General features: G+C 43.6%; 1 protein-coding gene across 4 annotated transcripts in view; it reads right to left on the bottom strand.

The window, feature by feature from the left end:
• The window catches only part of TBC1D9 (TBC1 domain family member 9), a 129,650-nt gene that overhangs the window by 11,722 nt on the left and 93,521 nt on the right, over positions 1-24,407 (bottom strand). For 2 of the 4 annotated variants that reach the window (XM_086346607.1, XM_086346608.1), the window contains exons 11-16: positions 22,162-22,279; positions 20,725-21,010; positions 20,254-20,383; positions 7,605-7,703; positions 7,362-7,430; positions 2,700-2,940 (exon numbers count right to left, since the gene is read on the bottom strand). In XM_086346607.1, the coding sequence (XP_086202733.1) occupies positions 2,700-2,940; positions 7,362-7,430; positions 7,605-7,703; positions 20,254-20,383; positions 20,725-21,010; positions 22,162-22,279 (943 nt within the window). The remainder of the gene's footprint in view (positions 1-2,699; positions 2,941-7,361; positions 7,431-7,604; positions 7,704-20,253; positions 20,384-20,724; positions 21,011-22,161; positions 22,280-24,407) is intronic. The other 2 variants (XR_015144185.1, XR_015144186.1) reach the window with 1 other exon arrangement.

Here is a 24,407-nt window from a genome sequence, read left to right as displayed (position 1 = left end):
GTCACTATCTGCAGTGATTTTGGAGCCCAAGAAAATAAAACCTGTCACTGTTTCCACTGTTTCCCCATCTATTTGCCATGAAGTGAAGGGACCAGATGCCATGCTCATCAAAGGATTTACAAGCACTGACTTGTTATCCTTTTCTAGTGTCATGACTGTCAACTAAGTATTTTTATCTCTCATGTTAAAACAGCCTTATGGCCACTTAGTTGTACAGTGAAACTGGCTGCAGCAAAGATGTTTACAGCAAAAATTCCTTGACCCCTTTCTACATGTAGAATCTGTCTTTTTTTTTTTTTTTCTTCTCCTTATTTTGTCCAAAGGTCATTAAAAAAAAAATCTCCCTTTTGATAGATACCAATGATACTAAGTAGTTACTTTGGAACAGAAAAGATTAGGAGAGGGTCGAAATGTCTCTAGTCTTGTGTGGATTGTTTCACTTTTTTATTTTATTTTGCTTACTTTTAAAAAATATTATCCGTGGCGGATTCATGTTGATGTATGGCAAAACTAATACAATATTGTAAAGTAATTAGTCTCCGATTAAAATAAATAAATTTATATTAAAAAAACCAAAAAATTAAAAATAAAAAATTTTATTGCTTTTATATATTTATTTTTTGGCCATGTTGCATGGCATATGGGATTTTAGTTCCCTGCCCAGGGATTGAACCTGCACCCCCTGCAATGGAGGCTTGGAGTCTCAACCACTGGACCACCATGCAAGTTTCTTTGTTCACTTTTTTAAAACGCAGGATGTATTTATGTATTATTTGTGTAATTAAAAATCAACACCTCCTTCTTCCCTAAAAAAAAAAAAAATCTGTTTGCTATCCTTAAGCACAGAATAATGAAAAAGGATGTGCTTCTGAGACAAACTTTATCTGAATCCTGGGCCCAGCATGGATAAACTGCCTTTCAGTTGAATAACAGATATATTCTGACTTGCTAAAAATGAATATTCCAGCATGTTGCTTAACTTTTCTGAGCCACCATCTCTTTAACTGAAAATGAGGGTATTAATAGTAAGCACACAGATAATAAAGCATCATAGTAACTTCACACTCTTGCTTCCAGGGTGCTTGAGTTCAAACTCCAACTTTGCCGCTGTGTGCCTTAGGTAAATTAAATGCACATAAAGTCTGAGAGTGAAGCCTGGCTGAGTAGTGCTGTATAAATGTTAGTTATCAACACTATTGTGTGCTTCTGTGCTCCTGCTCAGTCGTGTCTGACTCTTTGTGACCCCATGGACTGTAACCCGCCAGGCTCCTCTGTCCATGGAATTCTCCAGGCAAGAACACTGGAGTAGGTTGCCATGCCCTCCTCCAGGGGATCTTCCTGACCCAGGGATCAAACCCATGTCTCCTGTGTCCCCTGCATTGGCAGGCAGATTCTTTACCACTGAGCCACCGGGGAAGTACAGATCAATATTATTATTATCTCAAAGGTCTGTTTGGATTCAGTGATAATGTACAAGTTCTAAAGCATCACAATGGTGCCTACGCTTAATAAAGGCTAGTTTCCTCCATGCAGCCCTTTTGAATGATGTGTCTGAGTGCTTTCTACAAATAGTTTTTACTTATCTAAGGCTGCCTCACCTACTCCCCTTTGTTTTTTTAACAACCATCAGTTTCCTCTGGCCTTTAAGCCTTCCAAGCCATTATTCTTTATGATTTAGGGTGCTTTCTGGAATCATTGTTGGCTCAATACCTGATGCCTTCATCTTTCCTTGGGCACATGTCACTTTCAAGTGCATGGACCAGGCCACAGAGTGTAGCACAATTAGAATTAAAATTTTTTTCCTATTTAATTCTGGCAGCCCGACATAATGCCTGCTACATCCATAACCTCATGTCAGGTGAAGCTCGACCACCACATAGCTTTTCTGCTCAAATATTAATGCAACAAGCCCAGTGGAATATAGGGCAGTAAACAGGTCAGAAAGCGAGGCTGACAGGCAGAAACCTGTGATGCTTGTCGGGTGTGGGTGTGCATTCTCAGGAATGGACACATTTCCTCCCCACAAAATGGAGAGAAAAGACTTCCACTAGACTGCAGAGCTGTTCACTTTTTTTAGTCTTTTATTAAATTATGAAATGTTTCATAAAATTTTATGAAATATATCATATGTAGTATAAATATATGTTGGGACAAGTAAAAGCTATCCATATCCAAACATTTCTTCTTCCCTCATAAAGTTATTGTGGTCTGTGAATTTAGGGTTTAAGGTGGTATTCTTGCAAATTCCGTGATAAAGTATATTAACTAGTGCTGAAGACTATCTGTGGGCTGGTGGCTCAGATGGTAAAGAATTCACCAGCCAGGTGGGAGACCCAGGTTTGATCCCTGGATTGGGAAGATCCCCTGAAGAAGGGCATGACAACCCGCTCCAGTATTCTTGCCTGGGAAATGCTTTGGACAGAGGAACCTGCGGGCTACAGTCCATGGGGTAACAAAGAGCTGGACACGACTGAGAGACTAACTAATGTAGAAGGTAATGATTTAATCATATGATATATCCATTAACTAAAAACAAATTTACAATCAGCTTGCAGACCTTAAAACGTGCTCCTCTGTCCTGTAAGCCCTGTGTTCCGAGGAAAGCAAGGTCCTGAGGGCAGCAAGGAGGATTATGGTGCTCCCCCATCTCCCCCGATTTCCCCACCCCGACCCCCAAACTCATGCAATCATGTCCTTACTCAGCCCCGAGACAAACTCTCGGAAGTTGATCAGAGAGTCTCCATTCTCATCTAATAACTGGAATAAGCGGGAGGCCAGCACGTCAGAGTGAGTTCCACAGGCCCAGGGAAAGAGCAGAGCAAACATGCCCTTGAACTGCTCCAAGTCGATGCGATACTGCTCGAGGTAAGGCAGGCTGGGGTCATGCCGGTCCAGCGCATTGCTGTTCCCGCCCCAGTAGCAGCTGGTTAGGTGTTCCGCCTGCAGAATTGAAGGACAGAATGACATCGCAGGCTGCATCTCACAGCAAATACAGGCAAGAAAGGCCTTCCTCAAATCTGGGAAAAAACTTTAGGTCTGCATCTCCTGGGGCAGTGGTCTGGACCCAGGGCACCCTCGGCTTCTCTTTTACATTTATCTCCACCTGACCACCTCCCACCAATTCCGTGGCAACCATCTCTGTGTTTATATCTGGTACGAAAAACCCGTTTCAATTACTGGAGTAGGTGAAGAAAGAAAGAACTTCCCCTTCACCATTTTCTGCCCCCGCTACTCCCACACTCACAAGCATTTTAAGGAGTAACTCCCATAAAGACAAACAAATATTCTGTTTTAAAATAAATACCATAAAGACAAATACTCTGTTTTAAAAGAAATACATTGAGTGTTAACCTGAAGAGGATCTGTAATTCAGGCAGTCTGATCACCTCCTGTCCCCTGTGAGGATGGTATACAGCCCAGAGGGTAAGTGGCTTCCACGAGTCAGCTAACCAGAATCATAGTCAAAGCAGAATCATAATGTGATTCTGGGTTTCCAAACTTCTAGTTTAGTGTCCTGTAAACCTCTGCCTTCTGGTCATCAAGTTCACCAAGATTACCCTGCATATGTGCTAAGTCGCTTCAGTCATGTCAGACTCTTTGCGACCCTATAGACCATAGCCCGCCGGGCTCCTCTGTGCATGGAATTCTCCAGGCAAGAATACTGCAGTGGGTTGCCACGCCCTCCTCCGGGGAATCTTCCCAATACAAGGATCGAACCCGTGTCTCTTTCATCTGCTGCATTAGCAAGCTGGTTCTTTACCACTAGCACCACCTGGGAAGCCCAAAGATTATCCTAGTCATCCAGTACTGAGGCGACAAGTATGCAGTCCCTCCTGTTTTGTGCATCTGAAAATAGCGCCAGGAAAATTATGAGCAGGAACCACTAGGGTGGAGGAGGACAGAGATCCAGCTAAAGGCTTCCTGTTTCTGTCCTTGGAAACAAGGCAGCCTTTTTATTCAGGAGGTCATATTGATTCTGGCAGAAACACATGCCCATTCTAGGAAGACCGCAAAGACGAAGCATCTAACAGAAAGGCCAGTAAGAAGCCTCCGGTCCCCCTAGGTAGAGGTTTACAGTTAGTGATGAATGGTAGGCTGGGGAGACAGAGGGGCATCCAAAGGGAGACTTTATTTTTACTTTATTTCCTGCTGTACTATTTCATTATACACATGTATAAACATTGCAGTAGCAAAAAGCACTCTCACGCCAGATCGTTCCCCCTTGCCTAGGGGTTCTGAGAGGGAGTCAGTGGTGAGAGTGCAGTACTTCAGTGTTGTTCTTACTTAGAAAAGAGCAAAGAAGACCAGTGTCTTTGTCCTGTTTACTGGGAATTGTAGCTAATAATCCAGCAGAGAGAGGAGTGGGAGCAGGCAAGAAAGGAGGAAGGCGAGGTTTCTCAGGGCAGCTTCGGGAGAATAAAGGCAGTGTGTCAGGCCCACTAGGCTTGGGGGCTGCACTCACGTGCTGCTGGATGGTGGGGGGCTGGGTGGGGTGGAGTGGAGGAGCATGGTGATGGCGGTGGGGTTGGGGGAGGGAGGCAGAGGCTGAGGTTCGAGGGGTGCTCTGGGTGGAGCTGTACTCCGACGTGACGCCCAGCAGCCCCGTGGGTGGGAACGAGTTAGTGATATGGCCCCACAGGAAGGGTCCCCTTTTACCGGAGCTCCATCAGTGGATAAAAGTTATCCAAAGCACTGCCTCCTAACTGAAGCACCCATGTTCCTCTGGAACCGGCCCCGGGTGTGGAGCAGGCACATTCATGGTGCTCACAGCCATCAGGAAACAAGTCAAAGAGACCATGTCCCTCTCCTTTGATGAGACCCCCTACTCCATCACCTGGGCACTACGGACCCAAGACTGAAAAAGGACTAATTTAGAAAGAGTTCAAATAAGGCCCAGGGGCCGTGAATCACATTTTCTCCCAAATCTGCCTCAGGGTGGCACTCTTTCACCTTTTTCTATCAAGTTTAGCCCAAAGCCCAGGGAGAAAACTGGGAAACAAATGTCGCTTTCCTTTGTATCTGAAGGAAATCCCCCAGAAATTGACTTTATAAAAGACTGAAGAGTCTGGCAGTGTGTCTGACACGGCAATTCCTCAATAAATGTTTGTTCAGGTGAACTGAAGCCAATGAAAAGTCTTCAAAAAACTCAAGAAAGAGTCCTTTTCTGAAGTCTTTGTCTTGGGTTGGCACCACCAACTCAGTGGACATGAGTTTGAGCAAACTTCGGGAGATAGTGAAGGACAGGGAAGCCTGGCATCCTGCAGTCCATGGGATTGCAAAGAGTTGGACACATTTGAGTAGCTGAACCGAACTGAGTACCCGAGAATCCTTCCCATCCCTGACACCAACCGAGGACATCAGGTTCTCTCTTCGGCACTCAGAAGACTTGGGGAACTCCTGTTTGTCAACACACCTGAGGGCAGGGTTTTGGAATGTAAGGAGAGCTTTCTTCAGGCAATATCCTTGGTGTACAAACGACACACCTGGAACCTGGAGGTGCTCAGGCCGCAGAGGGCAGGGGCACTGAAGAAGATACAGCTTCAGTGATCTCAGGAGCTTGGGCTTCTGCACAGCCCGCCCTGGTCTTGCTCTTCTGGTGTGCCCCACGTCAGCCTCCTCCTTTGAATGTCATAGCCCTCCCCATTGCCTCCAGCTGCCACTCCCCACTTCTGTGTAGTTGCCCTAAATCCTGGCCCTACCCGTCCCCCACCCCGACTCTGTGAAGCAGATTTCTTCCAGTCCTCAGTATCCTTTTAAAATCTGATCTCAGTTGGATCATTGTATTTTTTTCTTTCAATCCAAGTTGGATCATTGTATTTTTCCCTCTATGAAATGAAGAGGGACTCTTCTCTCCTTATGGAAAACCATAACATGGAGCAATTAGGCACAGTGCTTTACATACCTGAATAAAGCATGAATGAGATGGCACACGCTTAAGGCTGCACCGTTACATGCTGAACGCAGCCTGCTGGGGGCGCTGTTGCCCAAGCTGCTGGACTGCACAAAGCCATCAACCTCTCTGTGCCTGCCTCCGAAGCAGGCAAAATTGAACTAGACTGAAAACGGATCACTGAATCACCTATGTATTCAACACACATGTTTGGAACACCTATTAGGCAGGGACACGAAACTAGATACTAGAGAAACAGAAATAAAACGGTGGTGCCTCCAGTAGCTAACAGGTTAAGTAGGAATATTAGCAGAAATATTCCCAGCTCTCACATTCTCTATTTGATCCTAAGATCTACTAGTGTCCAACTCAGATCTTTATGTCTGCCCTCTTCTGTTCGTTTCTATACTATCTTTGCCATCCTCAATTATCTTTAGTTCTGGAAATAAAAGGCTCTATAACAAACAAAAAACTAGCCAATTAGAGATTGTGATAAAATTGGTACCTGCTTAAAAGGCATCCTTTAAAAATTTTTCCTGGCAATTATCACATTTTTATCTATGATGTTGGTAATGATAGTTAAAACAAAAATGCTTTTTTTTTCCTAGAAGAAAAACAATTCTACATTGCCTCATTTAATGATACTATTTCCTTATTGATGATCAAGATTGGTGTGGGCTGACTTAGAAATACAAAATCATAGAAATTTAAACAACTAGGCTTTCCCTTAGACATTCAAGCAGCTTTATTCTTATTCCGGCTATGTATCTCCTTTTAAGGGTGCTTGAATATAGATTAATAGAGGAAATTAAAATTTACAGTAGTTTCAGAGAGAATTTAAACTTGATTGCCATCATTCCAATGAGTATTATAAAGTAACACCCTATTTGCTTAAGTCCAAGGAAACAGTGAAAATACTACATGGGGAGGAAGAAGGCTAAAACACCAACTTAAATGAATTATATCTTTATTTTCCAATCTAAGTACTCTATTTTTATACTCTTTACTCCATCTTCCTATGTATGCCTGTTGACACTCATGCTATCCCTTCACAATTTAACAGAAAAATCTAGGAACTAGCTGAATTATTTAAGTGAACTCCTGGGCTTCCCTGGTGGCTCAGTGGTAACGAATTCACCTGCTGATGCAGGAGACATGGGTTCAGTCCCTGGTCCGGGAAGATCCCACATGTCTTGGAGAAGCTAAGCCTGTAGACCACAACTATTGGGCCTGTGCTCTAGGGCCTGGGAGCCGCACATACTGAAGTCCAAGTGCCCTAGAGCTTTTTGCTTCATAAGAGAGGCCGACGCAAAGAAAGCCCATACGCCGCAACTAGAGAGCGGCCCCACCCCCCGCAACTAAAGCAAAGCCCACAAAGCGATGAAGACCCAGTGCAGCCAAAAATTAGGAAAAAAAAAAAAGTGAACTCTTTCACTCCCTTGAATGTACATGAATTTTCTTTGAAACTCACCTTGAAAAGAGCATAAAGTTCTTCTAGTTCATCAATGGTAAAGGAAGTTTCGGTCACAATGGTTCGTACCTTATATAAAAAGAATAACACAATGACTTTCACAAACTCAAAAACATCATAATGGGAAACTTCCTGATTGTTTTCTTTTCAATCCGCTTAGTCTGTCAAGCAGGAATTGGAGTCAGTGGGAATACAAGGAAGGATGGGAACAGAAGGCCACATGCCATTTCTCAAAAGACTCACCACATTCCGTTTTGTAGTATCTTCCAGTGTCTGGATCACCTTTAGTCTCTGTTTAAATCTCATCTGCTCAATCAAATCCGCCCGGATAGTTCCAAATTTCTGGAAAAAAAACAATACTGGTATTTCTGAGAAATCTGCTGAAGTCCTTAGTGTCATGTCTGCAGGACCGATGGAGACAAATCCTGACACCATGAGAAATTTCTTGCCAAATAACAGGGCTCTTAGACTATACCATCATTTACTCTATGTCCTTTGTTTATTTTGAAGCCATTTAACAATCTTAAATAAATAACAGAAAATTCTCATGCTTCTTAACATTGAAGTAAATCTCAGAGCCAAATCAGTCTTTCTCAAATCAAAAGTTCATATGGAAAAAAAAGTGTTGCTCAGTTGTGTTTGACTCGTTGTGACCTCATGGACTATAGCCCGCCAGCTCCTGTCCATGGAATTCTCCACACAAGAATACTGGAGTGGCTAGCCATTCCCTTCTCCAGGGGATTTTCCTGACCCACAGATTGAACCTGTGTCTCCTGCATTGCAGGCAGATTCTTTACCATCTGAATCACCAGGGAAGCCCAGTTCATAAGAAAGGAAAGGGTTAAGTAAGGCTATAGAGACCCTTTATGGATGAAATAAGGCTAACTACTCAACAGGGAGGTTGTAGGAAATGTTGGGAGTGTGGCTTCCTGTTCTGATCTCTAGTTCAATAGCATTTGTCTCTCGATGGCAGACACCCAGTACTAGCCACCTTTCGCAACCCAAGAAGCCTAACATTGCCTGAATGTTTGGGGTGTTAGCACTGGGGAGAAGTCTTGGAGAGGAAATGCATATGACTTCCCTCTACATTCCTTTGCTACCTCTTATAAATCTATAATGATTTCAAAATAAAAGTGGTTTTGGAGGATTTGTTTTGTTTCTGGAAGTTATGGTGTAACATTTTACAACAGAAAAAGATGAAGCATCTGAAAAGTAAGTGACAATCAGGGACCTGAGAAATTCCCTCTGAGTTTAAGAATACTATTGGCATATACAGAGAGCACTGACTTTTGAAATCATGCTTGTCACACAGACTGGAAGTTGGCTCATCAATACCCATATGTCTGTTCTCCCTGCATGTACAGAATTCAAAATTTCAGCCGAGCACCCAGATGCTCAGCAAAAGAATACATTTCCCAGCGTCCCCTGCAGCTTCTAGTGCTGGGTGACTAGATTCTGGCCAACAGGATGTGAGTAGAAGTGACGTTGTTCAGTTACTCGGTAGTGTCCGACTCTTTGTGACCCCACGGATTGCAGCGCTCTAGATTTCCCTGTCCTTCACTATCTCCTGGAGTTTGCTCATTGAGTTGATAATGCCATCCAACCACCTCATCCTCTGTCCCCCCGCTTCTCCTTCTGCCCTCAATCTTTCCCAGCATCAGGGTCTTTTCCAGTGAGTAAGCTCTTGAGTGCCCATTAAAGGAAAGAGAAACACCCATCCTATCTCCTTCCTCTTTCCTCAAGAGTGGATTAGAAGGGGAGGGAGGTGGGAAGGAGGTTCAAGAGGGAGGGTACATATGTACACCTAAGGCTGATTCATGTTGATATTTGGCAGAAACCAACACAATTCTGTAAAGCGATTATCCTTCAATTAAAAAATAAATTAAAAAAAAGAGTGGATTAGAAAGAGCCTGGGCCCCTGATACCCAGTAATCCAAGTCTATGCCCCAACCAGTAACACTGAAGAAGCTGAAGTTGATCGGTTCTATGAAGACCTATAAGACCTTTTAGAACTAACACCCAAAAAAGATGTCCTTTTCATTATAGGGGACTGGAATGCAAAAGTAGGAAGTCAAGAAACACCTGGAGTAACAGGCAAATTTGGCCTTGGAATATGGAATGAAGCAGGGCAAAGACTAATAGAGTTTTGCCAAGAAAATGCACTGGTCATAGCAAACACCCTCTTCCAACAACATAAGAGAAGACTCTACACATGGACATCACCAGATGGTCAACAAGGAAATCAGATTGATTATATTCTTTGCAGCCAAAGATGGAGAAGCTCTATACAGTCAACAAAAACAAAACCAGGAGCTGACTGTGGCTCAGATCATGAACTCCTCATTGCCAAATTCAGACTGAAATTGAAGAAAGTACAGAAAACCACTAGACCATTTAGGTATGACCTAAATCAAATCCCTTATGATTATACAGTGGAAGTGACAAATAGATTTAAGGGCCTAGATCTGATAGATAGAGTGCCTGATGAACTATAGAATGAGGTTCGTGACATTGTACAGGAGACAGGGATCAAGACCATCCCCATGGAAAAGAAATGCAAAAAAGCAAAATGGCTGTCTGGGGAGGTCTTACAAATAGCTGTGAAAAGAAGAGAAGTGAAAAGCAAAGGAGAAAAGAAAAGATATAAGCATCTGAATGCAGAGTTCCAAAGAATAGGAAGGAGAGATAAGAAAACCTTCTTCAGCAATCAATGCAAAGAAATAGAGGAAAACAACAGAATGGGAAAGAATACAGATCTCTTCAAGAAAATTAGAGATACCAAGGGAACATTCCATGCAAAGATGGGCTCGATAAAGGACAGAAATGGTATGGACCTAACAGAAGCAGAAGATATTAAGAAGAGGTGGCAAGAATACACAGAAGAACTGTACAAAAAAGAGCTTCACGACCCAGATAATCATGATGGTGTGATCACTGACCTAGAGCCAGACATCCTGGAATGTGAAGTCAAGTGGGCCTTAGAAAGCATCACTACAAAGCTAGTGGAGGTGATGGAATTCCAGTTGAGCTATTCCAAATCCTGAAAGATGATGCTGTGAAACTGCTGCACTCAATATGCCAGCAAATTTGGAAAACTCAGCAGTGGCCACAGGACTGGAAAAGGTCAGTTTTAATTCCAATCCCAAAGAAAGGCAATGCCAAAATGCTCAAACTACCGCACAATTGCACTCATCTCACATGCTAGTAAAGTAATGCTCAAAATTCTCCAAGCCAGGCTTCAGCAATACGTGAACCATGAACTTCCAGATGTTCAAGCTGGTTTTAGAAAAGGCAGAGGAACAGAGATCAAATTGTCAACATCCACTGGATCATTGAAAAAGCAAGAGAGTTCCAGAAAAACATCTATTTCTGCTTTATTGACTATGCCAAAGCCTTTGACTGTGTGGAGCACAATAAACTGTGGAAAATTCTGAAAGAGATGAGGATACCAGACCACCTGACCTGCCTCTTGAGAAATCTGTATGCAGGTCAGGAAGCAACAGTTAGAACTGGACATGGAACAACAGACTGGTTTCAAATAGGAAAAGGAGTACGTCAAGGCTGTATATTGTCACCCTGTTTATTTAACTTATCTGCAGAGTACATCATGAGAAACGCTGGACTGGAAGAAACACAAGCTGGAATCAAGATTGCCGGGAGAAATATCAATCACCTCATATATGCAGATGACACCACCCTTATGGCAGAAAGTGAAGAGGAACTAAAAAGCCTTTTGATGAAAGTGAAAGAGGAGAGTGAAAAAGTTGGCTTAAAGCTCAACATTCAGAAAACGAAGATCATGGCATCCGGTCCCACCACTTCATGGGAAATAGATGGGGAAACAGTGGAAGCAGTGTCAGACTTTATTTTTCTGGGCTCCAAAATCACTGCAGATGGTGACTGCAGCCATGAAATTAAAAGACGCTTACTCCTTGGAAGAAAAGTTATGACCATCCTAGATAGCATATTCAAAAGCAGAGACATTACTTTGCCAACAAAGGTCCGTCTAGTCAAGGCTATGGTTTTTCCAGTAGTCATGTATGGATGTGAGAGTTGGACTGTGAAGAAGGCTGAGCACCGAAGAACTGATGCTTTTGAAGTGTGGTGTTGGAGAACACTCTTGAGAGTCCCTTGGACTGCAAGGAGATCCAACCAGTCCATTCTGAAGATCAGCCCTGGGATTTCTTTGGAAGGAATGATGCTAAAGCTGAAACTCCAGTACTTTGGCCACCTCATTCGAAGAGCTGACTCATTGGAAAAGCCTCTGATGCTGGGAGGGATTGGGGGCAGGAGGAGAAGGGGACGACAGAGGATGAGATGGCTGGATGGCATCACTGACTCGAAGGACCTGAGTCTGAGTGAACTCTGGGAGTTGGTGATGGACGGGAAGGCCTGGCGTGCTGCGATTCATGGGGTCGCAAAGAGTCGGACATGACTGAGCGACTGAACTGAAAAGAACTGGGCCCCTGATGCCACTGAGCTCCACACCAGTCCTGAACTCCATAAGTAAACTCAAAGCAAGAGAAAATCGAATTTCTGTCTTAACTCTATTCTGGGGTCTATGGTTACAACAGCCAAACTTGTGTTCCAACAAACACAAGAGCTAAAACTTACAAACTGATTAAGTGCTCGGCATAAACTGCATGTTTTGTTTAAATTCCATTTAATTCCTTTCTCCTGGTTCTATTTATGCCTTACCGGCTACTCTTTTTCTGTCACATCGTCTCTATCTTGAATCCCTGGGGAGCTCCAGGGCTCAGTCTTTAGACCTCTACACACCACATCCTAGGGACTCCCCTCACTGTTTGCGATCTCTATTGTTCACACCCTGGTCCAAACCACTGTTGTCTCTCCCAGAGGCTTAAAAAAAAAACCACAGTGTGACGGTTGAGAGTTAAGTTTCACTGGGTACAAAATGAGGGCTATAGCCTGGGAGACAACATTTCAGATAGCGCTGAGAAACTGCTCCTAAGAGGTAGGGGGAAGGTCAGTATATTTCATTTCAGTGACAGGGGAGTACATACAATCAAGCATATATTTTTTTGCAGAAAGTTTCTGCTAGTCTCACAAAGGTGATAAAGTCATGTGGAGCAGACATCACCGTGATGGAATTTAGTGCTTTTCTAGATATGAGATGCATGAATTTGGCTCCTAAAATCAGCTCCTGAAAATATCTGACCTGTTTTGCCAGTTTCCCAGAGCACAGAGTACCTCATTTCTGCCCTCCACCCTGAACTCCTTTCAAGTGTTGAAGGTCAGCAGCTGCAGCAGCTCACAATTTAATCCTTGCAGAGGCAGATGGCAAGTGTGTGTGTGTGTGTGTGTGTCCAACTCCTGTGGCCCCATAGATGGTAGCCCACCAGGCTCCTCTGTCCGTGGGATTCTCCAGGCAAGAATACTGGAGTGGGTTGCCATTTCCTCCACCAGGGATCTTCCTAACCCAGGGTTGAATGCACATCAGCTGCATTGGCAGGGAGATTTTTTTTTTTTTAACCACTAAGCCATCTGGGATGTGGTTTTAGAAGTGGTCCTTCTAAAACCTGAGCCTTGACACTACTCCCTTGCTCACAACTCCAGAATTCTCACAGCTCACTTGGAGTCAAATTCCAGGTCTCACCAATGATTCCAAGCCCTATACCCCTCCCCCTCCCTCAGCTACCTCTCTGGTCAGCTGCCAACACCCTTTTCTCACCGCCGCAGACACAGTGGCCTCTTATTGCTCCTCTTTTCGAGGAGCAGTAATTATGGCAGTTCCACTGCCAGCCAGGGCCTGTGCAGCAGCCCCTTCTCTGCCTGGAAATCGTTTCCTTCGGACACAACTTGCTGGCTCCCCCAGGTCATTTGTGTCTCTGCTAGATGTCACTTCACAGACACACAAACCCAAGAGAAACAGCACGTGCCCACCCTTTTAACCTGCGTTCTTTCTTACTTGACTCTGCCATGGCCTGCCTCTCATCCCTCACTATGAGGGCACAGACTGTGTCCTCCAGAATGGAGGACAGATACTGATTCTCAGCAAGTGCTCAACAGGTATTTACTGGACGCACTGAATCCTGGGGATAATTTCAGGAAGTAAATGCTCTTCCTAGCTCCATTTCAGAGACGAGGGAACAGAAGCTTAACAAAAATCATCAACTTGCCCAAGTTCACGGAGCTGTGGTGGTAAAGCCCAGTTTGAACACAGGCTGTCTGATTCTAGAATCTGTACCCTTGGAAGAATCGCCAGGGGTTCATCTCCCTGACTTGCTGCAGAGAACAGTCAGTGTTCAATAAGGTCTTGAGTTGCCAGATTCAGTGAATAAAATACAGGAGATACAGGATGTCCAGTTAAACCTTTAACTCAGATAAACAAGAGTGATCATTTCAGTATGTCCCACGCAATGTCAGTCTTTTCTGTATCTTATCTGACAACACCAGAAATGGCATCTCTCTACAGGTTGTTCCACATGGTGGACTCTGAACCATATAATTGATAATTTCCCCAAATTGGAGTCAACAGTGAAAAACCCTACCCTTGTAATACTTTCTATTTCTATCTATTCAATATGTTTTTCCTGTTTTGAATGAGAATTGCCTTTCGACTCAGGTGTTCCTTCCCTATAGTTAAGAGTATACTGACATCTTAGAACTTAGACCAGTTACTTAGAACTTTCATCACTTAATATGATTGGACGGTCTTGATCTACAAATGCAGGGTTTATGGATGAATTTTCCCATCTCCAGAGAAGTGTCTTCTCCAGACCAAGTCAGAATCCTCTCCACTCTAAAGAAAGATATGGCAATGACCGCCACTTAGAAGTCAGAATTCACAAGTTGTTAGTAGGAGCTGCCACTAGTGATGAAAAATGTCATACTTAATTCACTCTGGGTTAAATCCTCAGGTGGGATTAAAACTCCCAAGAAAGGTAACTGTTTTGATCCTCACAGAAGAATGGAAAGCATCCTCTACAGAGCTCACGCTGAGGATGGAGGGGTGGGTTTACCTCAAACCAGGACACAGTGTGCTTTTGATCAACCAAGAGACATTACCTATGAGACAGAAGGAAACTATTCTTGCACTGCAACTGGCAGGGACATTAACGATGACATGTCATTGGTCATCCTTACAGTAACCTTGTGAGTTAGTACTCTTACTTCCATGTCTCAGATGAGAAAACTGAGGTTCAGAGAGGTTCTTTGAGCTACCCAGAGTCCCACAGGGGCTGCACTGCAATTTAAGGTTCAGTCATCGGTTTTATAACTCCACCACCTACTTTTCCAGCATTCTAGAAAAGGGTTCCAGATAGGTTCTTCTTTGTCTTTGGGTAGAAGAGAACGTAAATTTTGGAGCTAGACAAAATTTGATTCAAATTCATTTTCTTTTACTAATTATCTGTGTGACTTTGGGCAATTCAGTCAAGTCTTCTGAATCATAGTTTCTTCCTCTGCACAAGGAGACCCCAAAACTGTCCTTGTAGATTGCCCTTAGAGATAAAGATACATTAATATAAAGTACTGGTAACAGTAACTCACAGTAAACATTGGCTTGGTGATCTCTACAAATTGCTAAAAAACAAGTTGGGTTTCTCAGGTGGCTTAGTGGTAAAAAATCCACCTGCCGGTGCAGGAGGCACAGGTTCTATCCTTGGGTTAGGAAGATCCCCCTTGGAGAAGGAAAGGGCAACCCACTCCAGTATCCTTGCTTGGAAAATCCCATGGACAGAGGGGCCTGGCGGGCTACAGTCTACGGGGTCGGACATAATTTAGTGACTAAACAACAAAAAGAGTTACTTCCCCTAAGCCTGACCTTCAAAGAGCCCTCTATATTTTATATTTAATTAATATCTATTCCTTAACTAGAAATGGACCTTGCAGTTTGCCAGGCAGGTCCAGGGACTGGCCATAATCAGACACAATGGAATACATATAATGGCCCTTCCATCGGGAGCAAACAGTCCCAACCTAAAAGGAAACCATAAACTCCCAAGTTCCTGCCTAGCTATTTCCAGAGGATTGCTAAAGGAAAATGGGTTATGAGGAGGACTGGGCCGTGATCTCCTCTCCCCTGCCCCTTCGCCTTTTTGGAGGGGCTCTGACAGAATGAAATTCTGAAAAGAGCAGACAAACAATGGCTGAGTAGATCCTCTCTCTTTCCAGTGGCTGTTGGGTGCCTTGCAAATCAATTAGTGGTTTCAAGACTTCCCACTAACCAGCCTCTACTGGCCCCACTGACCTCATGTCCATATGTACACCTACAAGTCCATCCACATTCTATCCAGACACACCCCTTGGCTCTGGCTTTAATGCTGGGGAGCTTGTGTTTGCCTCCTGCTTCTGCCACTTTCTGTGTGCCTTGGGAGAACTGACTCAACCTCTCTCAACGTACATTTTAACCTTAAAATGTGTGAACATGGACCTAGTGGGGCTATCGATGAAGCACCTGGCACCTGTCCCACACGAGGCGGGTTCTCCATGAGTGACAGCTGTTATCACCAAAATTAATAAGCCCAACACATTAATCTGACCTTTCAAACTGTCTGTCCTTCTGCAAAAACTCCTCCTCGTGTTTGATCAGCCACCTCCTTTCCCCACCGCAGCTCAGTTCAGTCTCTCAGTCATGTCCGACTCTTGGCAACCCCATGGACTGCAGCATGCCAGTCTTCCCTGTCCATCACCAACTCCTGGAGCTTGCCCAAACTCATGTTCATTGAGTCGGTGATGCCATCCAACCACCTCATCCTCTGTCATCCCCTTGCTTAACATTTCTCAAATGCTCTGGGTGGGCTATCTTGAACATGAAGAAACTCTGAGGTGCTCCCATGCCTGCCATAAGTCTGCTATTAATGTGCTCTCTGTCTTCCAGGAGGCTCATCGCAGTCTATGGATTAAACCTGAAGGCTGGGGCTTTATCTACCATGTCTGTGTGTCTAACAAAATGGCACACAGGGCCCAAACAGAAGAAAATTGTCTCTCAAACTGCCCCTCCTTCCAGGAGGGGCTTGGGAGAACTTCACGATGCGTGAGATTTCTGCTATGAGGCATTTATGAAGACAGTTATCACATCTACTCATCAGGAGAAAGGTGATCGACCTGCAGCATCCTGGGATCTCAAGGCTGAACGTGCTTTCGGTTTTCTTCCTACTTATCTATTTTCCTGGCTAACTATCCTGAAGCACAGAAAGCAAGGAGTCACCTGCTTCAGAACACTGTTGTCTGTCGTATAACCGGGTTAAAATCCACCTGGGCGTCTAGTGGCCCCATTCTGCATCTAGGGCAGTGACTCTCAGCCCCCACCGGGCTCCAGAATCACCTGGGAACTTTTGAAAAATATTTCTTCTCAGGTGTCATACCAAGATACAAAGGTAACTGGTCTAGAAGGGAGCCTAAGAATTTATATTTTTAAAAGCTTGGCTTAAAAAAAATTTTTTTTAAGGGATTTGAATGCTCAGGCAGAATTGAGGACCACTGAAAGAGATGGGAATACCAGACCACCTGACCTGCCTCTTGAGAAATCTGTATGCAGGTCAGGAGGCAACAGTTAGAACTGGACATGGAACAACAGACTGGTTTCAAATAGGAAAAGGAGTTCGTCAAGGCTGTATATTCTCACTCTGCTTATTTAACTTATATGCAGAGTACATCATGAGAAATGCTGGACTGGAAGAAGCGCAAGCTGGAATCAAGATTGCCGGGAGAAATATCAATAACCTCAGATATGCAGATGACACCACCCTTATGGCAGAAAGTAAAGCCTCTTGATGAAAGTGAAAGAGGAGAGTGAAAAAGTTGGCTTAAAGCTCAACATTCAGAAAACTAAGATCATGGCATCTGGTCCCATCACTTCATGGGAAATAGATGGGGAAACAGTGGAAACAGTGTCAGACTTTATTTTTTGGGCTCCAAAATCACTGCAGATGGTGACTGCAGCCATGAAATTAAAAGACGCTTACTCCTTGGAAGAAAAGTTATAACCAACCTAGATAGTATATTCAAAAGCAGAGACATTACTTTGCCAACAAAGGTCCGTCTAGTCAAGGCTATGGTTTTTCCTGTGGTCACATATGGATGTGAGAGTTGGACTGTGAAGAAGGCTGAGTGCCGAAGAATTGATGCTTTTGAACTGTGGTGTTGGAGAAGACTTGAGAGTCCCTTGGACTGCAAGGAGATCCAACCAGTCCATTCTGAAGGATATTAGCCCTTGGATTTCTTTGGAAGGAATGATGCTAAAGCTGAAACTCCAGTATTTTGGCCACCTCATGAGAAGAGTTGACTCACTGGAAAAGACTGATGCTGGGGGGGATTGGGGGCAGGAGGAGAAGGGAACGACAGAGGATGAGATGGCTGGATGGCATCACTGACTCGACGGACGTGAGTCTGAGTGAACTCCGGGAGTCGATGATAGACAGGGAGGCCTGGCGTGCTGCGGTTCATGGGGTCGCAAAGAGTGGGACAAGACTGAGCGACTGAACTGAACTGAACTGAACTGAATCTAATAGGAGATGGAAAAACAAAAAAGGAAAGGCAAGACTTTGCGGTGCTGTCTTTAGGATGACCTATTAAGGTAATGGGGATTTCCCAGGTGGCACTAGTGGTAAATTACCCTCCTGCCAATGCAGGAGACCTAAGAGACGTGAGCTCAATCCCTGAGTTGGGGAGATCCCCTGGAGGAGGGCATGGCAACCCACTCCAGTATTCTTGCCAGGAGAATCTCAAGGACAGAGGAGGCCGGCAGGCTACAATCCATGCGATTTCACAGACTCAGACATGACTGAAGCGACTTGGCAAGTGCACACAGATAAGGCATTGGGAAGGCACTGGAGGCTTATTAGTAGGGCGGTGCCACTAAGCAGAGAAAACAAAAAGCAAACCATTGTGCATTGAAAGAGCAGGTGATGTAGGCATTGGTAAAAATAAACAAGGTTGTCTTCCCAGGCAGAGGAAGGAAACTGTGGGTGTGTCCTGAGATAGGGCTCTTGGCAGCCTGAGGGGCGCCATCAGGGACCAGACAGACAGGAAGGAAAAGGACACCAGCTCTGGTCTTGCTTCCATCTCCACTCCTTCCCATTAAAACGGGCCACGTGCTGACTTCAGCAAGACCTTAGCTTATCTGTTGTGAAGAACAAAGCTGAGTTTCTACATACCAAGCTTTATTACTTGGGTCTAGAATTCTCTTCACAATAAAGGTTTCGGGGGATGCCTTTAGAAAAACAACCCACAGCTATAATAATGACTATTGCTGTCAGTCATATGGGCTCTTTTTCTGGAAAAATAATCTTTCAACATTTCTGATGGAGGACTGTTAAAAGTCCTGGGGCAGTGATTTTTTTAAAAAATGCATTATGATAATAACCAGTTTTGGAGACAGTGAAGTGAAACAGACATTCTTAACCTCTACTAGTGAAAATTTAAATCAGGAAAATCTATACAGAAACTGCACAGGGTGTGCCAGGAGCTTGGAAATAATTCATACTTTTTGATCTACTACTGGAAATCTATTCCTAAGAATGGACTCTAAGAAAAAAGTCAGAGATGTATTATTTGTGTAGAAACTTTTATATAATATATAGTATCATACATATTATATACACATAATAATACCATACAAATTTGCCAAAATGGTACTGAAAATTTGGAAGCAACCTAAGTAAATATCCAACGAAAGGGACCAGCTAAATAAGTCTTGGCATCTCATTAAAGCAGAATACTAACAATCTATGAAAACCTGCAAACAAACAATATATTAAATATCAGAGAATGTTCATCATGTATTTTAAGTAAAAAACGGAAAGTTACAAAGCACTTTTAAGCAGATACTTGTACTTAAGTATAAATTGCAAATATGAAAACATACTGGAGGGAGATAAGGTGAGATGCTCACAGGATACAGTTTTTCTTTCACATGTGTTCAGTCTCTACATTATTTTACAATAAGCATGCGTTACTTTTATGATACTAAAAACATACCCCAAATGTTTTCTTTTTAATATGTATGGAGTGCTAACAAAAATTTTCTGAAATAATAAACTATCAGCCTTTCTTCTATTTTGAGTTAAGGGCACACATTTCTGAAAAGGTGTCTGGATCCATACCAATTTTTTTTAAAAGCACCTATTTTTTTTTTTTTTTTAATTCTCTTTAAGAGAGATTTTCTGACCTCAGCCAGAGGTCACCATCTCTCCAGTATACAGGCTGCTGCTAGCTGGAATGCTGACAATCACCAGGTACATGATCCCAAAACATCTGGAGAGGGCCTGGTGTGCTCAGCGAAACATTCACACTCTTCCTTAATGATCAGGAAATGAACAAACCACAAGTATTATGGGTCCTGAGTCCTGGAATGCCAAAAACCACGAGTGCTATGAGGTACCCAGCGCCACTGGCTCTTTTGTGGATTCAGGACCAGATCTGGGGTAATTGTGGACCGGAACATACCTTCCCCAACCCGGGCCGAGCAATCTGAGAGGAGTCCCAGGAGTCTGGCTCTTCTCAGGAGGCGAGAGTATCCTATGCATCCCCCACATAAGAGGACTGGCTCGTCTGCTTCCCAGGAGACCCAAGGACTTGGCATGAGCACAGGAGGGTCAACCTCCCCATGCCTGCTTTCAACAGCCCCTCCTCAACCGACCCAGAGCTGAAATCGAGCTGCTGCTTGATCAGCCTACGAGGTGGGCAAAGCCAAGAGTCGGAGGCCTGAGCGGGTCATGCAACTGCTCCGTGGTGTTTGGCCCATTCATTCGGTGGCCCTCTCTGGAGCTCGAAGCTGTCAGCTGGTGGGGAGCTGCTTGCTTCGACAACCAGTTCTCAGAACCAGGAGGGAAGCAGGGACATCCTGGGTTAGCAACGGAAGCGTGTGGCACACATCCAGCGGAGGCCCTCTGAGCATGCAGAGTGTTGTGAGCCCAGGCAGACCTACCTCATAGGAAGTTCTGATGAGTCTGAAAATGTCAACCTCAGGATAGGGCTCCACGTCATCACTGAGCAGGGAGTGGAGGTGAGGGATGGGGGGCAGCGTGCTGTCTTTATTGGTCACGCTGTCCAAATACCTGAAGAAGAAAGGAATCCGGAGTCACTGGGAGGCGAATCCAGAATTCTCCGTTTACAGCTGTCCACCTATTTTCTGCAAACTCTGCATATCAGAAGATTAGAATTTCCTTAAGAGTGAATGAAAATCCCTTCACTTCTTTTTAAAATTTTATTATTATTTTTAAACTGAAGTATAGTTAATCGTCTTTACTTCCAAAGACAAAGAATAATAATAATAAAAAAATCCTCAATCACACAGAGAAGTGGGTCCTATGATAACCATCAGGGCATATAAGACTCACAGAACCAAGGAGAAAGGCAGATGGAAGGTACAGATAAGAAAGCCCAGGGTGAGAAATACCTTCCCAAAACGGTCATAGCCTCCCCGTCGTCCTTGCAGTTCAAAAGCTTGTCTACGTTTGCATCGAGCACAGCCAGGGCCAACTGGAATATCACTTTGATTCCTTCATAGAAGAAACAGTCGACAACCACCACTGCGCTCTCAAAGGGCATCACGCTGAGAAAAAGGGTGAGGAACCAGGACAGGGAGATGGTGGAGATCACGCCCAGGTCCTGCATGCAGTCATACAGCTGCGGGACATAGTCCCGGGCCAGCTCCTCGAAGACACCCTGGTCCACCAGCGCACCTGCAGCGGGGCAGATGCAAAAGGTCACGTGTTAACCAACAGCACCTTCTCACAAATGAACCTAAGCCACTAGCTTGGCGAAAATAATCCAGTTGACAACTGCTACTGAGACAGAACTCTAATCGCTACGTTACTAGACAAAGGTATCAGCACAACCAAGTCACCAGATGAGTTCTGACTGCATCTTCTCTTTCTGGGGCCTTCCTCCCCTGCTTCTTGATCATAAAAGAGCAATAACATCACGCCTCTAAGAGCTGTGGAAAAGGTCAACTTACGAGATTTCCTTGACACACAATTATTTTGCTGGCAACATGATGTTTGGCTAGGCATGAAATATACATCTAAGTAGGTTCATTTCTTGGCAAACTCTTAAAGAAAAAAACCACTCTTCTGGATGCTTGGTCCCCATAAAGGAATTGTTTCTTTAAATAACTGTTTGGTTCCCCCCAACCCCCACCCCCGCAAAGTATAAGCATTCCAGCTGTACACATTCATGATCAACTTCCTGACGTTTCTGGAGAGTATTTCCAATCAATCAAGTTACTGTGCAAAAGTTTAGAAATGAAGACAGAACATAAGAGGAGAGCATAAAGTACACCTTTTGCTATACTAGCAATGAAAAGCTTGTCTTGCTAAAATGAATGTCTAACACTGGAGGGGATTATGCAGAGAGACACCAATAATTTATTTAAATGCTCACCATCACTGGTGAGCGATGAACTGGTGAAACCAGTTCTGAAAAATACCTTAGAAACTGAGCTCTGAATATATTTTTATATGCTATTCTGCCCACTCCTTTTCTGAATCCTTCTGCTTTCCACAGATTCCAAGCTCTTCATGAAAGTACTATTAAACCTTTGGGGACTGGTGATCTGTGTGCCTGGTGTAGCTCTCACATGCCACAGACACCCACATTGAGTGTTTTCTAAGCAGTGAGACGTATATTCTTTCCATGGGGAGAAGCTCCACGGTGCTCCTTTGTGTACAATCCATACTGATCCAAGCCCTCTTATTCCCATTTTGGGAAACTGGAGTTGTCTGACACTCTTTTGGCTGATAGTGACTGGAAATGGGGTTATAGCTGGTTTCCTGGTTCTAGAAACATTTTCCTGATGAGATAAGGGTTATAAATTAATTGCATCCTCACGTACCAACCACCCTGGTGTTGTAGTAATCAGGGAGCATGCGTTCACACAAAGCCACCAGCAGCCAGAAAGCTTCCTCCTCTTTGGCATAAAGCAGCAGCACCGATGTGACAATGTTCATGGCCTAAAGGGATGAAAGAAGATGTCATCAGATACATTTAAAACACATCAGACACATTTTAACATATGAGCACCTTTGTTAACCTGAGAAACGACTGAGTTAGTCCCAAAGGAGCCAGCAGACTTTTTCCACAAAAGAACAGATAATAAACGTGTAAAGGCTTTACATACACACATTCTTCTGGGTTTTGTTTTGTTTACAACTTTTAAAAAATGTAAAAACCCTTAGAGCTTCACCCTGCTAAGTGTTTTGCTTTTGTTTGTTGTTTTGTGTGTGTGTGTTTTTTTTTTTTTGCCTGTTAACTGTTAAGGGCTCCATGAACACCAATATGCACCAAGGACTGAGCCCCCCATGACCACAGATCCTCATTCAAAAACTATGTCCAAAGCCTATTTGACAAAGCTTTCAACCTATTAGTCTCAGTGTTTGTAATCCTTAATCCGGTGAGGTGAATATTTCCCTTTTAATCTTCCGTAATTGTTTCTATCACCAAGTACGCATGGCTTGAGGCACTCTTCAGGGAACAATGAAACCTTTCAAAGTTGGAGTCCTCGCCCATTATTTCTATCTGGATAAGGATGGTAGTGATAAGTAAAAGGGGTTTAATTCTAAAGTAACCTACTTTATTAAAAGATATTATCAGCTAGCTCATAAGCACTCCAGGCTCAACTACTTTAATAGTCCTCTTAATTAATAAGGAGAAGATCAAAAGATAAATATGAACTCTATTATATTAGAAGCCAGCTCCCTCCTGTACTTCTTTTGATCCTGGAGAAACCGGTAAATGTTCATCAGATTCCTACAATATAAATGTCAAAAAAGGAATTTTGGTCTAATAGGCTCTTCCTTGTAAGCCTGACTCAATAGGTTCCCAAGTCTATTGAAATCTTTAAAGAAGATTTTATAGAAATCATTTAAATTTTTTATAGAAATAAAACAATTTTATATAAATTTTTTAATATAAATTTCTTTATAGAAATCATTAAAATTCCACTTGAGAATTAACCTGCCTACTACATGATCATGGTCATGGCTGGTTTCTTTGTCATTCAGTCAAGGTAAGTTTCTTTTGAGGTTCTACTTGGTAACAGGCTCTGGACTAAGTATTGGGGAAAAGGAGGGGGCACAGCGGTGAAAAATCTCACAGGGCATAAATCCAGGGGTCAGAGAGATAAAAGAGATGTAAAAGTTGATTAATCAATTTGGAGGTATATTTTAAATTAACTGCTATCAAAAAGATAAAATGTACAGGGAGACCTGTGATATGTGTGTGTGTGTGTGTCTGTGTCTGTGTGTCTGTGTGTGTCTGTGTGTGTGTGCACGCACGGTATTCAGGTTTCGAGGAAGTAAGCCTGCTTTAGGTTTCAACTAGATGGTCAAAGAAGGTCTCTCTGGGTACATATGTAGCCTTTCAATCTAAAGACACTATCTTAGAGCTTTCCAAATTGTGCTATCCATACTAACATATACAAGCAATCATTGTGGCTGGTATATGGGTAACATTTTTTAATACTGAATTACACATTTATTTTAGTGGGCCTTAAAATATAGCCATAGCATATAAGAGCTACATTCTCAAGGAAATTAATTGCTTAGGAGTTGCAAAGGGTAGGAGCACTGGGGAACCCAGAATGCAGAATTAAAGGCTTGGTGCCCAGATATGCTCATGACCAGTGAGTGACCAGCCAGGCCACCAGATGGTGGTGGATCCAGAAAGGGCACTCTTATCCCTTGGCTCCTCTGCTCAGTGCAGTATTTCTCTGCTCTGGGAGAGCACGCTTCCCCGAGTACATCTGACAAGGTCCAAAAACATTTAGTTGTCACAAGTGGGGAGCACTGGCATTTCGTGAGAAGACGTTATTAAACATGTTATTAAGCAGGAATGTCACTAAACATTCTCCAAAGCACAGGACAGCCCCACACAAAGAATTATTCAGTCCACAATGCCAACAGTACCAAGGTCGAGAGACCCTGGTACAGTAATTGCTCTCTTAACCATAAAGCCTTTCTTCTTTTTAAATAAATATTTATTTGGCTGTACCGGGTCTTAGCGACAGCATACAGGATCTAGTTCCCTAACCAGGGATCGAACCCGGGCCCCCTGGGGGTGTGGAATCTTAGCCACTGGACC

Source organism: Bos grunniens, chromosome 17 (genome assembly GCF_055505025.1).
Source record: "Bos grunniens cultivar Pamir isolate PY7600 chromosome 17, Bosgru_T2T1.0, whole genome shotgun sequence".
Lineage (NCBI taxonomy): Eukaryota > Metazoa > Chordata > Mammalia > Artiodactyla > Bovidae > Bos > Bos grunniens.
This window is presented reverse-complemented; position numbering and strand designations above follow the sequence as displayed.